At 41.4% G+C, this 17,078-nt stretch overlaps 1 protein-coding gene across 1 annotated transcript in view; it reads left to right on the plus strand.

The window, feature by feature from the left end:
• The window catches only part of CMTM7 (CKLF like MARVEL transmembrane domain containing 7), a 35,890-nt gene extending 24,721 nt beyond the window's left edge, over positions 1-11,169 (plus strand). The window contains exons 2-5 of the mRNA XM_015853996.2: positions 4,612-4,785; positions 6,781-6,879; positions 7,872-7,953; positions 8,301-11,169. Coding sequence (XP_015709482.1) covers positions 4,612-4,785; positions 6,781-6,879; positions 7,872-7,953; positions 8,301-8,314 — 369 coding nt within the window. The 3' untranslated portion in view covers positions 8,315-11,169. The remainder of the gene's footprint in view (positions 1-4,611; positions 4,786-6,780; positions 6,880-7,871; positions 7,954-8,300) is intronic.
• The last annotated feature ends 5,909 nt before the right edge of the window (positions 11,170-17,078 follow it).

Genomic DNA, 17,078 nt, shown 5'->3' on the forward strand with positions numbered 1-17,078 from the left:
TATATTATATTGTGTTATCTTGTATTTCGGTATCATATTTAGTAAAATAAGTTTTTCCTCCTTAGATTGTCGCTGTTTTATCCCACTCCCTTTTTTCCCCTCCTTTCCGGGCCCCGGGAGGGGGGCCCACGGGGTGGCTTCCCCTGTCACGGGCATAGGTAAATCTAAGTAACCCGTGACAGTTAGAAAAACAGGGAGCTAAGATACAAAGAGTTGTTCATCATTGCAAACAAGCTATGGAAAATTGCCAACTTGAACAAAGAAGAGGAGGGCAATCTGCGTCATGAAGAAGACAAGTGCTTACTTCATCCCCTGAGGGTCTTGAGACTGCCACCCAAAATCACTGAGCATGTGCAAGGAGGCAGGACCCCATGTTAATGATTTTGGAGGGGATTATTGAGTGTGTGTGTACTGCCCAGGGGAAACCTTTGCATATAAAACACAAGTAACATATATAAGCTGACGGTCTTTTGTGCAAGGTGTGCATGGTCAGGGTGCAGACAGGCATCCAACCTTGTAAGTAAAGAATGCCCGCTTGCCAACACCACTTTGGAGTCATTGAGTTAGTGAGTTTATTCCCAGATTTCAGATGATGGTAGTCAGGAGATAACCACTAGTTACTATTTTACAGTAACTTAGGATACTCATTTTTATTAATTGTGTGGAGTAATGGCAATGAATCAACCCAAAAGTAACCCCAGAAGACTAACCTTTTCCTACCCTTTTACTTGTTCCCTGACATCTCCCTTGGATTTTTTAGGATTTTTTTCATATTGTATTAATACACACTTCTCTGTTGCATCAATCTATGGGTGGAATTTTTGTTTGTTTAGTTTTGTTTTTTGTTGCTGTTCCATTTTGGTTTTCATGGGCATCTATTCTCGTTTACACTGTAAATGAGAACAGTCATCTTGACCTAAGGTCATAAACATCTTGATCGTTTATTTGCGGTGTTCAACATTTTTGCCTTATTTTATATGTCTAAAGTGTTGGGAAGGTGAAAAACTTTAGCACGAGTCTTTAGGAATGGCACAAAGCTGCACCAGGGAAGGTTCGGGATGGATGTTAGAAAAACGTTCTATACCATGAGGGTGGTCAGACACTGAACAGGCTTTCTGTAGGGGTCATTGGTGACCCATGTGCCCGTCAGCTCTCAAGAAGCATTTTGATAGTGCCCTCAGTAACACGCTTTAACCTTTGTTTAGCCTGAAGTGGTCAGACAGTTGGACTTAATGGTCATTCAGTGTTCCTTCCAACTGAGCTATTCTATTCTATTAGCCCTTATTTGGTGAATGGGGGAATTGAAGCAGAAAATCACATAATTTACTCAAATCTAAATGATAATAAAGTTACAAAACTGAGACTGGAGCTCAAGAGGTGCTGACATTCAATTCCTCCTATCTTCTGTCAGTGTTTGTCTGTGGAAGTGTGTCTCTAATGCTCAGAACATTAAGCTTTCCTTTATAGCACGTTGTCGATATTGGAGATGGTGCTGGATTTATGTTTGTGCAGGTAGCTGTGTCTGAAGAAAATTTAGTTCTCTCCAAATGTTACAAAAGAATTAAGTATTGGTAATAAAGTCACAGCTTTATTTATTACATCCATTAAAGTGGGACAGTAGAAAAAGATTGCACAAAGCACTTGCACAGATTTATTCTTGGGTTATAAAACTGTTGTGTGGTCAGATAAACTACAGTCTTCTACCACGTGATCAGAAAATGCTCAGTTGTGCCAGCCAGCGTATTGGGTGTGTAGAGGGCAAAAAAGGTCCTTTCTTATTTTGTGGTTCCATTGCTACCCTCAGGGGTGTTAAGGAGGAAACATTATCTGTAATTTCTTGTGTTATGCCTGCCCTGAATTTGGAACAGGTAATTCTTTTCTAAGTTGTTTTGGACATGTGAGTTTGGTCCAGATTCTTTTTACTCTCCAGCACATTCGTTTGTATTTGTGCAGATGAGTCCAACCTATTGCCTCTGTAGGACTACAGACAGCCAAGGGCAAGTGCAGGGAGTTGGGTAGAATTCAAACATGAAGAGAAGGGTTTGGGAATATTGATTGATGAAAGATTCAACATGAGCTAGCAATATGTGCTTGCAGCTCTGAAGGCCAACCATATCCTGGTTTACAATGGGAGAAGTGAGACCAGCAGGTCAAGGGAGGTGATTCTGCCCCTCTATTTTGCTCTCTTGAGACCCCACCTGGAGTACTGCATCCAGTTCTGGGGCCCTCAACACAAGAAGGACATGGAGCTGTTGGAGTGGGTCCAGAGGAGGGCCACAAAGATTAATTGGGAATTGGCACTTGGAATGGAAGGCGTGTCTGTTAAATTCAAGTTTCCATCATGTTCCTGGGAGCTGGTCAGATGTTTTTAACCCTGGATCTTACTTTTGAGGGCTGCAGCTCCTCAGAGGAGTTTTCTGATCCTGTCGCTGAATGCCCCTCATTCTTCTTTCTGCTTGTTCTGTCATTTTTATACATGCTATCTAAGAGGAAGAAAAAGAAAACTTTATGCTTCCCTGCTTTGAACATATGAAGCTTAAGAACTGGATTATGGTAATGTTTGTAGTGAGTAAGGCTTACCAGTGCTGCTTATTTGAATGGTAGCTGTATTTCAGGGCCCCAGTCCTTCTTACCCTTTGTATACAGTAAAAAAAAAAGGTGATAAAGGAAATGGTTCAAGTGTGAAATGAGTTAACAGGCAGATTCAGCATTTCCATGAACTGGCTTTCCCTTCTTGGTTTGTACAGTATAAAAACTGAAGCCCGGTCATTATAAAAGCACCTGAATAAGGGAGACTTCTTTTAGCCTTTGGTGTTCAGACAAGCATTGTCCTCATCCCATCTCACAGTACTTGCTGTGACTTTGTTGTTGAATCTTTCGTCAGAATTAAAATTCACTGAATATGATTTTTATTTTCTTACTGAATTATTAGGAGAGTGTCTTGTATCACTGCAAATGATCTCTTAGAGAATACAGTAAATGATGATCTCCACCTGAGGGTTCAGGTTATCTGGCAGCTCAGTCAAGTGTCTTAGCTCAACTGATGTTAAGATTCAGGGAGCTGAGATGTCAATGTAAGTGATCCTGGCTCCTGCTTCCCATTGTTTCCCTTGCAGCCCCAGCTACTCCCTTGTTCTCCTTCACTTCGGGGAGATCATTGAAACGATCTCAAGATTCAAGAACTTGGCCAGAAGTTTAGGAAATGCTGAATTGTGGAGAGCTTTTATTTCTCATCGTCTATGAAATGAAGCATCTCTGAAATCTCCACAATACATAAAATGCAAGACTTTGTGCATTTAGGATTACCCGGTGGCTAAGCTGTGAGACCTGTGTTGGGAGGCAAAGAATAGGCACGGTGCAGAGAGAAGCACTGAACAGATGGGATGCTGCCACAGTGTTAAACTCCTAAACTAGAGGGCAGAAACTAGTTGGGGAGGCAGGGACTGACCTGTATCGCGCATTTGGAAAAGTATATGTAGGAAAAAAAAACAATCCAGCACCCAAACAACATAGCTCAGATTCTTCCTGCTATATGTTTGACCCAATTCCACCTGCTTAGGCAGACAGGCTAAACAGACACACCCCCAGGTGCAACCAAAAGCTCTATACACACATCAGAACTTCACAATAAATTGTTATTTTGACCAAACTCCATCCAAACAGCCACATCATCTTATGACAATGAATTGGCTCCTTTGCAGGAAGAAACTGGACTATGTTGTTTGGGTGTTAGATTTTTTTTCCTTTTAATTTGAATGAAATGATATGGATAGAGTTGGTTAGGAGCTTGAAGGATGACTGTACATGCAGTACTGAAGTGCAGGCTTCAGTTTTTTCTATATGTCTTGAAGAAACTTTTAAAGTGTGAGTCATTCCTGTTTGGCTTTGGGTGAACTGAAAATTACAGTGGCTGAAAGTGCATGTTACTGAGGCCTGTAATAATAAAATATTTGGCTGTACCCTGGGTAGATTTTTTTAATCACACATTAGGTAAGTCCTTTGCAAGCCTACAGGTAATAGAAGTTTTGGTTTTATGTAACATTGTTAACACAGTAAAACTTTTTAAAGGTTTCTTGACATGATGGCATAATTTCCTAGAGTACTGCTGTGCAGTCTACTGATAACTCTGCTGTGCAGGTGATAGGAAAAGAGGGGTGAAATTGTTATCTCAGTTACAGCCAGCACCTACTAAACAGAACTAAAGGTGTGTTCATGGGTATATTCATTTCAGCAGCATTCAGTGATTTCAGCTGCAGTGAGCTATCCATGTCCTTCTGAAATTCCATGGGGTTTAGGTCCTTGAGTTGCTGCTGCAACCCCAAACATTCAGCACCTGTTCTCTTTTTGAGGCCTCTTGCTTAGTAATAGAGACTTCTTCAGCTTGGATCCTGCAGGCCGTCTGAGACCATTGCTTTCTTTCTAGCAGCTGGCTCTATCTCAGCTTTGAACATTTTTGTTCCTGTTACTTTGTCTTCTGTTTGGCTGGGACCATCAGGTTTACTCAGGATGATCGTCTTCTATTTCTAAATGACGTATTGTTGTGTTTGAAGTCGTCTTCATAGGCCTCTGAGCACCGCTCTAAAAACCTTTAATGTGCCTTTTGTCTTTCAGATCTCACTGCTGGTTGGATTCATCAGTGTAAATAATTCTCAGTGGACAGATTACAGCGCATACAGCTACTTTCAGATTGTTACCATGTGTGACTTGGTTATGATTTTGTTCTTCTACATTATCCACATTTTCAGAATCTACAGGACGCTCACTTGTGTTAGCTGGCCACTTGCGGTAAGTCTGTCAGATGGCCTACATTTTTTGCTTCTTTTATGGGTTGATATCTGAATTACTTTGTTCATTTTCTTGTGCTGTCACGTGTTGATAAGCTCTCTTTCATGTACAAATACCTTTGCTGCTTTTGTTCTAGTATTCAGTTCAGAAGATGCTGTAATTCTAAATCTTCTAGCTGACTTGGATCAGATCCTGCTCTCCTTTCTCTCCTTTACACTGATATAAATCTAGATTTACTCCAGTGAAGGCAGTAGTGTTATTCTGAGACAAGTGGAAAAAGGTGTCAGCAGATGGGCCTTAACTCTGGTCATTTATAGTAGCTACACATTTGCTCGAGTACCACTTCATTACATTAGAATTCATGTAATACATCCTGTCCCAAAATAAAGTCCATGTGTGCTATTTAAGTCAAGCGTGGCTCTTTTTGGTATGGTTATAGGTAACTTAAACAATAGGAAGAAATGGGATTCTCAGCCTGACTGCTCATAGTCTGGCCTTCTCTAGGAATTTCCTGCAGGATATCCTACATCATTCCACCATTTCCCCTGCACATCCATCTCTTATATCCTAGCAGAGTGCTAACAGGCACCACAGAAAATGAGAGACCTGAACTTCCTCAACAGCTTTGATTAGGTCAGCTAACAGAAAGTCATCTGTCCTGGTGTGGGGTCACAGATTTTAGTAACCTCTGACAACACCTCTCTTGAGTGCATAGTGACATGTTAATCCTACAGAGAAAGAACTAAAGGGGTGAGGGAAGCCAAACAGAGAGATGCAGGGGAAGTTTTGAAATTCAAGAAGTGTTTGAATGGCTTTTAATGGAAGCTATGTAAATAGTTTACAGAGGTGAGGTAACCGTTTATCCCTCCAGCCACTTCTAAACAGGAAAAAAACCTAAGTAAATTCTTTTTAAATGGAGACTATAGTTAGACTTGCAACACTTCTTAAAATATGTACCTCTACTATTTGTTACTAGAAAGTACTTCTGTCTTCATGTAAGGATAATGCAAACATGGAAAATGGAATGAGTTTTGTAAAGCAGTATTTAATGCGTGAATTGTGGTAACACAGCTCTGCCGTTTTGACCTCCTCATTCACTGCATTTTGTTTCTTTTATGTGTTTGTTCATTTCCAATTGTTCCACATTGCACTGGTGAATTTAAGGCACTGCAGTTTGTGGCTGTTTAGAAAAAGCTTTCAGAAAGCTTGAATGGGATAGGCTGCTTATGCATTGCTGTTTGTGTTCAAAGGAAGGCTACAAAGATGGAGAAGGGTCTTTAGGGCAAGGTGTGTGAGGGGCAGCTGCAGTCCCTGTGTTTGCTCAGCGCAGAGCAGAGGAGCCGAGTCAAATATTCAAGTATCTTTGGAACGGAATAGAAAAATCCTATAAGAGACTTTGGGAAACTAGGATTAGTGTTTGGCTTAGTTTCCTGGCAAGGTCCCTATGTTGCAATCAGAGGTGTGCCTTACAATTAGTAAAGCTGTGATGGTTCAAGAGTTTGTTCTGTAATGACAACTTTTAAAGCTGCAAAAGCATTTTTTCCAGAATGGCACTATCCTGGTCCTGCCAGGGGTTCATTCTCTACGTAACATGGCCTTTGATAATTCACTTACAACTTGTCTCCATCCCTTGGGTTCCGTGAAAGTAGTAGGCTGTGTACATTGCTATAATAGATGTCTCCTGCCTCCCTTGCACATGGTAATTGTGTGGCTCATGCTGGTAGTGCAGTACAAAGTCAGTAAGCACATATCCCACCAACACACCTTACAGCACAATCTTCTGAAGACACCTGTATTGGTTGATGTAACCTTCATGAAGATTCAAAACACAAATACACAGATCACTCCTGCTTACTGTGAGGCAAAATTGAATCCTAGGCTGATGTTTTGTCCATGGAGTTTGAGTAACCTCTGCCAACTTTTTCTGATTCTGATGGATATTGAAATGCTTTTCTGAAGTTTCCCTTCTGAAGCAACCTATGTTTGTCTTTACAGGAATTTCTGCATTATTTAATTGGTACAATTCTTCTTCTCATTGCATCAATTGTAGCAGCATCAAAGAGTTACAATTTGACTGGACTAGTGGCTGGAGCGGTAAGGTCTTGTTTATCAGTCTTGATGCTTTTTTATTGCAGTGAAAGTTGAGTGCAAGAAATCTATTGCTCACCACTTTAGTTTCTTACAGATGTGCCTTGTTTCTTGGTTGGTGTGCTGTCTTCTATCTAATTTCAGTGAATGTTCCATAACATAACACCAACAAAAAGGTTTCGTGAGACTCCAGTCTCACGACTAAAATGAATATGTGTTGAAACCAAAGCCTCTAGCTTTAACATATAAAGACAAATGCATTTTGGGGAAGAATTAAGACAATTTAGGTTTGATAAATGGCTGTCGTTACAACTGCAAATTAGCATTTCACCCTAGTCTTCTGCATTTGCCACCTTCTGCACTTTAATAGAGAGACCTGCTCAAGATTATTTCTCCTGAGCTAAAACCCTTTGTTGTCCTGGGCCTATGTATTGGATGATGTACTCTGTCTCTGTTGGCTGGAGTGTTCTTCACAGGCGTGAATTTTGAGTGTGGGCAACAGAACTTAAAATGCAGTATCGCTAGAATAAAGAGTTGTTTTCACAAGCTTGGTCCCAGTGATTTCTGGTAGATACAGATGGAGTAGGAGATGACATACCTGACTTAGTTATCTGACAGATGACAAATAAAGACTTGTCTGAATGAGGTTTGCCAAAAGAGCAGAAATCAGAGGTGTCTGAAAAAGTCTTTCATTTGATGCAGTGTCCTAATGAGAAGACTCGCCAGTGGGACACTGTGTAGCTGTCCAGCTTTTCCTCCCTACTCTATATGATTTTCAGTCTGTCTTTCAGTCATTGGTTTGACAAGACATAGGCTGCTATTATAGTATGGTAACTTTTTTTTTTTTTAGTGTGCTGACAGAATGGAGTAAAATATAACTTCATTTTTGGTCTGTTAACATCATAAAATACATAGTTGAATGTACAGGAGTCCATACATTCATGGATTGTGTGTCATCTAATGGTAAGTATTTGTGGTTTGTCTGTTTTTTCATTCAGACATTTGGATTCCTAGCTACGGTCCTTTGTGTTTTAAGCATATGGTCATCCTACAAGGTTTCTTGCATCACGCAGTCAACAAGTGAGTATCGTGCTTAGTGCCTGCCAAAATACTTCTCAAAATGAATATTTATATTTTCCTGTGGCAGTATCTGCCTGGAAGGGTTTATTAACGGCATGTTTCTTGTTACATAAAACTACTCACAAAGGAGTAATTCTACACTTTGGTCAACGCATGTGTCACAGCTACTGACAACTTTTAACAGCTAACTAGTGGAGCAGAACAACTTGCCTCTAGCAAGTATTGGTGCTGTCTCATCTTCCACACCCCCCTGCCCTCCCACCAAAACAAGGTTTCCTGTGTGTTCTTTAATCAACTAAATTCATTTGTTTGTGGTGGTGCAAGTGACACTCTCTTCCTTTTCTAAGATGCAGCTGTATGACTCCTTCGTCTCAGCAAGATGTCTGCCTTACAAAACACTGTACCAAAGAGGACCGTCCATCACTGAGGAGAGATTGTGGGTATTTTGGTATTAGGCTAGACAGTCAGTGGCTTTTGAAGATCTACTTGAAGTCCTATGCAAAATAGTGTTATGAACCAAAGTTTTTTGTTGTTCTCACCCAAAGAAGTTTACTTTCCCCAAAGAAGAAGCATATAATGGAGAACCGGGTTTTTTTTCTGAGCTTTACAGAGAAATGCTGCTTCTGTTTCTCGAGCTGGGCTGCAGTTATTTCCATCAATTTGCAGTAAGTGCCTTTAAAACTCATTTGGAGAGTTGTTTGGTTCTCTTTTCAAAGGGATGGAAAAAAGGCTTCTGATTTCCTCCATCTGTTTACAGAAGGGAAATACTGCAAACTTCTACCTGATTCTTAATTTCCAAGGCTGGTTTTTCAACAAAGGAACTGTTACAAACTGATCTGTGAATGGATGAACTGACCCAAGTTCAGAACTATGGAATTTTTGTAACAGCAGCTCAGCCCACATCAAAAATTATGAACTGCAACTTGTATAAATCATTGCAAATACTCCCTTGTAGCCCTGGCAGTACATAATAAAATCAGATCAATCCAAAGTTACTATTAAAAAATTCTCTCACAGAGATACGTACTCGAGAATAAGCTTTAATGGCTCGTGGGATCTTTTTCTTTCCTTTTCTTAAATACTTGTTGGTGGAATGGACATTTTGAAGACTTGTTCTGTAGGAAATTTCTCTGCATTTCCTAGATATTATTCTCTTTGGAATCTAATAGTGTTTATGGAAAGCCCATCGCAAATAATGCAACATGCTTCTTTCCCTCTCTTACATGTGGCTTGCCCCTCCTGACTATGCTGGGATCCATGTTTTCAGAGCCTGGACAGAGTTTTTTCCCACCTGATATTGTTGTGAAGCTGTTTGTAACCTTGAGATGGAGATAATGCTGCTATTTTCTTGGCACCTCTATCTTTCTGAGCTTTTGCTCAGTCCATTTCTGGTGAGCTGGAAACTCTTCGCAGAAAAAAAAAGTGAAGCTCAAGCCCTCTTCCTTGGTGCTCTTCCCTTTCATGTCTTGCATGTCTTGTTGTGAAGCAGAACTTGCACTTGTAAGTTGGTCTTTTCTGTGAGGACAATTGCAGGACAGTGCAGCAGGTTTTGACAAAAAAAAAAGTAATAATAATTAAAACAAAAAAATATATATATATAATATTCATATATATATATGTATATTTAAATATATTTAAATATATGGATATTTTATATGTATATATGGATATTTTACCAGGTCCAGGCTGGAGGAAAGAAGCATTTTCTGGCCTGCTGTTCATTTTTCTACTTGTCTTAAATTCTGCATAAATACTGCTGATTAATTTAATGATTGGTTTTCTGTGCCCCATAGCACATCAACATGCATTGCCATTTCTTATGTATGGGTCTCTGCATTGATATTTTATTTTTTTTCACTTCTTGACCAGAGAAATGGGCCAATTTCTGAAGTTCTGTAAAATCTCGAGAAAGTGAAAATAACTGAGCAGATAACCTGGAAAGTCAGGAATCTCCCTTCTCGTGATGCTTAGTTTCTGTGATTCTTATTGCTTTTCTTTCCATAAGTGACTTAAAACAACACAGAACAGGAAACAATTTGAATGCACAGAAGTCTACTTCTTGTGGATCAAGAAACCTGTATTCACTCCAAGATAAACTACTTCAGCATGAATAAAGAAGGTTATTTAAATGAATCCATTTACTTTGATTGAAAAGACTGCAGAAGATTATGAAATACATATGTGGTTCAATTTTATTTTTTGGCACTAAGGGTGCTTGTTCACAGGTTCCCCTGCCAAGACTGACTTAGCCACAGTTTTTGGAAATCTGCACCCTGGCTTCAGTTTGGATTGACGTGGTAGGTACTTAAGGAAACAATCTCCTCTTTTAGGAAAGTGCTGTTTCTGATGGTAGCACCGTCAGCTCTTGAGAACGCTGCTCGGATAGGTACTAGGCACCTTCCACAGGCTTTGACCCATCTTGGCAATCCAAAGGAAAACAAGTGCTCGGCTGCGTGCAGCATGACTGCAGCTGAGTGCACAGAGCTGTAGTGGCGATGGGGAGATGCATCTGCCTAAGGCTGAGCTGGAGGATGAGCTTGCGGTGAAGAAGAAGCTGTTTCAACGCTCTGCTGGAACCTTGCCCCCCTCCTTGCACTGCACACTCATCTCTTTATCTGTTTTTTTCAGCCTCCCACTTGACTCTGTCACTTGCTGCCATGTGGGAGGTGGGGGGGGAGCCTTTACAGGCAATTTCCTTCAGTCCAACCACCAAAGGATTTCTGGATGACGCTGTCTGATCACTCAAAGAATCTGTTTTGCTGCACTTGTTTACACTGGATCAAGAGACATAAAGTTCCCTTCTGGGTTTTGTGCCTATCAACAGGCTTAAGATATGCCTGTAGCTTTTGCTGTTGTGACACTGCTGGGTTCAAAGACCTACCAGAAGCTCTTAAAGCAGGATGCTTTCAGGCTGGAAAGCTGACATTTATGCTGATATAGCTTCCTCACTTCTCCCAAATTCTTGTGAAACATGTCTACCAGAAAAAAAGCACAGCTTTTGGTGATATCAGAACCTACTAGTAGACCTTTGAATGACAGCTCTGTCTGACAGGGACTTTGACACATCACTACTGTACCTATGCCAGCAAAGGTGTTTCAACTTTACATCAATGTCAGCCTGGTTCTGAAAGCTCCATCTGTCTTAGACTTTGTCAAATATGAGATTCCAGCTGTTTTAAAAATAAACTATGTATGTTGGCTGTTTGGACAATGTAATGGCTTTGGTAATTGGGTTGCTATCTTGCTCCAATTTTTTTTTTCCTTTACCAGTGCAGTGATTTTCTGTCTGGGGAGAGTCAGAAAATATCCTGGAGGATTAAAGATGTGTAAGTCCCAGAAAAAAACTATTCAGCTTCCCTTGTGTGTCACTCTGATTGTCCCACCCCAAAAATGTCCAACCTCTTCAGTCCCGAGAAGACTGTAGTTGTTCTTTTGAATCAACACAGGCAGAGCTTGGGGCTCAGTTTCACTGAATTTAATTGAATTTAAAAAAAAAAAATAAAAAAAAACGAGGAGAGGAAAATAGGTAACACAAACTGATTCATAATGAAAAAAGAAAAAGCTGGTGTTTGACCTCTGGGGGTTTGAGATAAGCTAGAGATTGAATAGTGCCTTTGTGAGGGTAGGAACTGGGTAAATGAGAAGGGGAAATGAAACTTCTACCAAAAAAAAAAAAAGAAAAAGAAAAAGAAAAAAAAAAGAGGAAGGATGGTTCTAAAAAGCTTGAGGAGCGCAGGACTGGATGAAGACTGCAGGTTATGTGACATTTTTTTTCTGCTGCCCTAAAACACTTGTGTTTTGCATTGTGTTTACTGCAAGGGACTGGATTCTTTGCTTCTAAAGGGGATCCCACATCACTATGTGGGATATGAGGAGGATGTGACAGGATGTTGGGTCAAAAATGAATTAATTTCATGGTTTTAATGAAGGGGGAGGGGGATGCTGAGTGATGCTCCAGGAAGGACTAGGAGCTCATTAGGACAAAAATGAGCAGGACACAAGGAGAAAAAGCAGTTGCAAACATAAGTGGACAGATTACGAGGGAAGGATCTACTGTAAGCACATTATTTGCTGTCAGGGAAGCTGGCAGATATCAATAGTTCATGGCTGCATTAGAGCTTAAACAGTGTACCTGCCTGCAGTGATAGAAAAGTCTCTCTTCTCTGCTTTCCCACAGCATATATATTACGTAATTTTGTCTAGGAATGTTCTGTCATGTTCTGCTACATCTGAAGGAAGCTGCAATAAACCTGACCTAGAGGCTGAGGAAAATAGCATCAAGTTGCTACACGTTTGGCCTCGTTTAACTTAAAATTGCTCAGGACTATTTTTCTTAGAGACAATGGAAAGCAAAGTGCTGCTGCAGCGCTGGAGGGGTTGTGTGCTGAAAAGTGGCCTTAGGCATTCCTCATGCTTGGGGTACACACCTGCATTTGGACTGCTTCACCACAGAGATAAGGAAAGCTGCCCTTATGCATCGCTGGGCTCAACTGCTGAGCTTGGCACTGGGCTGGAACCTTGGAGCTGTTCCTTGTTGTGTGAGACAGGGAGAGGGGTCTACAGGAAGCCTACCTGCCATTCTTTAAGCCCATGGGGCAGGAGAGTGCTCTCTGCAGAGCTCTGGAGTATTATTGAGCAGGCTGCATGCACCCCTCCTGTTCAGTCTGCTTCAGTTTTCAGACCACAGCACAGGTGTCAGGTCTGTGCCCTTGGCTTGCCTTTCCCCTTTGCAGATTCACAGGGCTGTGCTCTCACAGTCATCCTGTTGGGAACATGCAGCTTATGGTTTTGGTCCATGATCCCAAGACTTGATTAACTGTGCTGCATGGAAGCAGGTCAGAAAGTCACACTGGTGTTTGTTGTCTTTCCCTCCTGGAGAAGGGTGATTACTTTTCTTCCAAATGAGACAGTAGCTGGAAAACAGGAAAAGCTGTTCCTTCCTACACTCAGGCATTCTAGAGGCTGTTCATTACCTCCAGCTCGCTGCTCTGGAGTTTATTTCTATTCTGCCTGTCCCTGAGCCCAGGGTCCAGCAGTCTCAGCACACCAGACTCTTGCAGGCACACAGTAAGCACGCACCATTGTTTATTGGTAGGGACTGAGCAGTATGCAGTGGGTTCCCACCAGCTTGGAGTCTGAATCCAAAGAAAAAGCCTATAAACAAGAGCTTTATGCTTTTATTTATTTAATTTTTTTTACTATCATCTTGTATCTGGACTGATTTAATGGGCTAATGACTTTACAATTTTTTAAGTATCAAACAAGCTCTCATCACCTTCCAGACCCAGACACACTGCAGCCCCAAAGGAGTTTCCTCCCTCATGGGTGAGGTAGCTGCCAAGACAAGCTTTTAACTTTGCCTTGAGGCAGAATTCGGATTCTGAAATTTCTGGTACTGCTCTGGCTTTGGTGGTGTGAAAGCTAAGCTTTAAAAAACAGACTGGCCACAAGCACGATACTGCAGCTGCTTGTTTTGTGCTGGGAAAAAGCTACCAGGACAGCAGCATTATAGGGAGGGTTAATAACAACGAGGTGGAGAGCAACCATTTCCTTTCAGGAGAGCAGAGCTAGAGAAAAAAGAGTGCAAATGAAACCAAAATCGAAGTGACCCAACATTTCCTGAGAGAGTGGCTCAGAGCAGAGCTGTTCTGTGGGTTACTGATTTCTTATCACTTCCTGAACACTACCTCCAGCAGCACCCGTTTGTTCCATAGTAATGAACTACATCTTTGTGGAAAGGAGCATAAGATAAATGTTTCCAAAAGCAGTTTTATCAGTGGTTACATGCCTACTGCTCTCAGGTACAGCTTGTGTTTGAGCAGCAGAAATCTTGCAGAGCGTTACCCAGTCAGGAAAACCCCAACTTTTGAAGCAGAAGAAAGGAAGTAGATAAACTGGCTGATTTCAATTGAAATGCACTTCTTTGGATCCTGGCTTGAGCTAAGTTAAATTCAAAATGCCCCAGGTGTTGCGGATGTTTTATATTGATCTTTGGGTTTTTATAGACCTAGAGTAACAGCAGTGCACAGAGCAACCACTTGAAATTAATAAGCTGCAACTTAAGACATTAGCAAAAGCGCAGTAGTCCTGCCCTCCTCCCTGTATGAGGGAATTCAGCTAGCAGCATGAGGTAACACTGAAGCACAGTGTGAAGCACGGGCGTTCCATGACAGCATTCCCTGCCACAAAGCCTACAGATTATTTTGGTTGGCCTTTTAAATGATTTCAGTCCTGTCCTGGTGTACAGAGGTGCTCCCCTGTAAATCACTCTCAGAACCCCTCTTCCCTGTGACTGTAGAGGCGTGCCATAGGTTGGAACCCTGCAAAGCTAAACAAGTGCTTAGCAAAGTAAGCACCTGCAGAAGAGAGGGAATTACACAGAAGGAAAGCAATGAACTGAGTAACCTGTGCGCAGTGTGTGTGTGTTTCCAGGTGCAGAAAATAGGAAGGGTTGGTGGTGAAGGAAACATCTGCGTGTTTCTGTGGCTGATGAAGGGACTGCCAGAAAGACAACAGTGCCCCAGCAATTGAAGTGGATCTGATGTGTGGATGACATAGTAGGCCAAGCAGAGCGGTGGGTTATTTATCTCTGCAGAGCAGAATATCATCAGACTACTAACAGAGTCAGCTGTAAATTCAGTGTGTCTAAAAGATGTGTTTTGTTCATAAATGTTTGCACTCACTGTAGGAAGAACAACAGAAGACAAGCAGCCTTTATGGCATAGGAGGAAGTACAGCAAGGCTCTAGAAACCTGGAGGAAGAAAACAAAGGTGTAGCCTCAGAGGCACCTAACCATAACAGGGACAGACCAGGAAATTAGATCATCCTTGTTTTCACAGCCCAGTGAGAGTAAATAAACACCATTCTGCCAGGGACAAGCGCTGTGTCTCTTGGAGGCTATTTGCTTAGGACTGGCCTTAATACTTAGCCATTCTCCCTTGTGCACTCAATGAAGAGCAGAGAATGATTCACAGCAGCAATGACTCAAGAGCATAAGTTACCATTTTGCTAATTCTTGATGTGCCTCTTCCTCCATCAGCTACCAGATGGAGTGGAACATTTCAGGCTAGGGCTGAGTAGATTTGCTTTGCCATGTGGAGCTGCAGCAGCAGACACCTCTTAATTCCAGCACGTGCCTTTCGCTAATAACAGAGCCAATGCAATAGCTGGGTGGATGTGAAGAGACCAAGCTAGGAGCTGTGTATCACCATCTACAATACTATGACCTCAAAACCTGTAGCCAGCCAAAAGCACCAGTTTAGGTTTTGATTTCCACCTCTCCCCCCTGACAAACACACACAGTACAGTCCTGCAGCACACATGATTACAGAGCACGGCTTTATTTTCTTTATTTTTTCTTTTTATTTTTTTTTCTGAGATCACTGGGTCTTGTACCAAGGTAAACTAGTGCTGATGGCTTCCCTGACATGGGTGTGAGTCACAGCTCTGCTGGTATAATAGCTTCTCCTATGTTAGAAGTGCTTTGTCCATCTAGCACAATCTACTGTTATTTCTACTTCCATAAATCAGTCTTAACATAAAACTTAATGAGCTGCATACCCCTTTTTCATGAGCCCCAGCCAAACAAGACCACAGTGCTGCAGCTGTAGCTATTAAGCTATGGTGGTGGCAAAGCACTCCATTAATACCTCAAGCTCAGCAGTTTGTGATGCTTGAGAGCTAAATAATTATGCCCTTGTTACCCTCAAATGAGAGGCGCCACTGCCAGAAACAAGGGTTAACAATTAAAAAACTGTACCAAGTCAAGGACAACATTTATTCATTCGTAAAACAAGCCTTTCTGGGCAAGAGAATTGTGAGGCAGAAAACAGGCAGACTTATGTTAACTGACTGGATTCTAGTGCTGCATTGTACCCTCTCAGCTAGACCTCCATGGTCACTTTATCCCAGATGCAGCTAAAGCAAAAGCTCTTGGCGCTATAGAGTAGCAGTTCCAAGTCATAGGTTAGCTATGTAGAGAGTACAAAGTGACTAAGTAACTACTCTTCCCTTACCTACAGATCAGTGGGAGCAGGGATTTCAGAATAGTGTCTGCACTGAGATTTTTGGAAGCATGACAGCCAGTGCAAAGGAATCAGTTAGAAGGAAGGCTGTAATGAAGGCAATCAGACGGGTTATTTTGAGCAACTCTTTACATAGTAATTCTCTAGGCAAATGTAGAACATATAATAATGAAAAAAAAAGCTTGTCATGCTTACATTGTACAATATTATGACTTCAGTAGGTCTTATGACAAACACAAGTGATGGTTAAAGAGAGTTGTGAAGTAGTCTCCATACTTGGCACCGCAGACATCTATAAGCTTTTGTGCAGAATATCTAGCAACAGATACCTGACTGGATTTGCTTGTTGTGTGTTGGCCTCATCAAGCTGCAAATGAGTTGTGCTACAGAAGAATGTGCTAATGCTGTCACCTCCTTGTGAAGCCCTGACTCTCACCTCAGGAGGTGCCAACTTCAAAACAGCCTGGGCTGTTTTATTTCCCAGTCCTGTTCTAATATTCAGCCAAGAGATAATAGGTCATATGAAATAAATTGAATGAGTGATCAGGACATGCAGGCAGCTCAAAGCAAGTTTTGCTGTGGTGCCTGCAGAGGGCTGGAAATGCGAGCAACCCCGTCTGGCATGCTTTACAGCTATGTGTGCCAACATTTCTGTTTGTGGACCCTGACATTTTTCCAGCATGCATCATTTGCATTTGTTTTGATAATAAGCTTCTCTCATTTAGCTTCCCTAGAGTCTAAGAAATACACAGGTACTCCCCATTCCTTTCTTCTGCCTCTTCGCCTGTCCAGGATCAACAGGCCTTTCAACCAAAAGCCACAGCATAATGCAGACCACAAAAATCTTCAAAGCTGCCTTATAAGTACAGAGTCATCATGAAGCTGAAGCTTGACTTCATAATAAAAATAAGGAAAACTTAGATATCTCATGACAGGTTACAAGACAAGAAGAACTTAAGCAAAACCTTCACCGTTCCAAACTGCATAGCTTAAGTATTGCATTGAAACAATATTGATCTAACTACCAGAAATCCACCAAGCTACATTTTAAGAAGTGACCGTAAAAATGATCACTAAATTACTTCGTTCAATTTATTGTC

Source organism: Coturnix japonica, chromosome 2 (genome assembly GCF_001577835.2).
Source record: "Coturnix japonica isolate 7356 chromosome 2, Coturnix japonica 2.1, whole genome shotgun sequence".
NCBI lineage: Eukaryota > Metazoa > Chordata > Aves > Galliformes > Phasianidae > Coturnix > Coturnix japonica.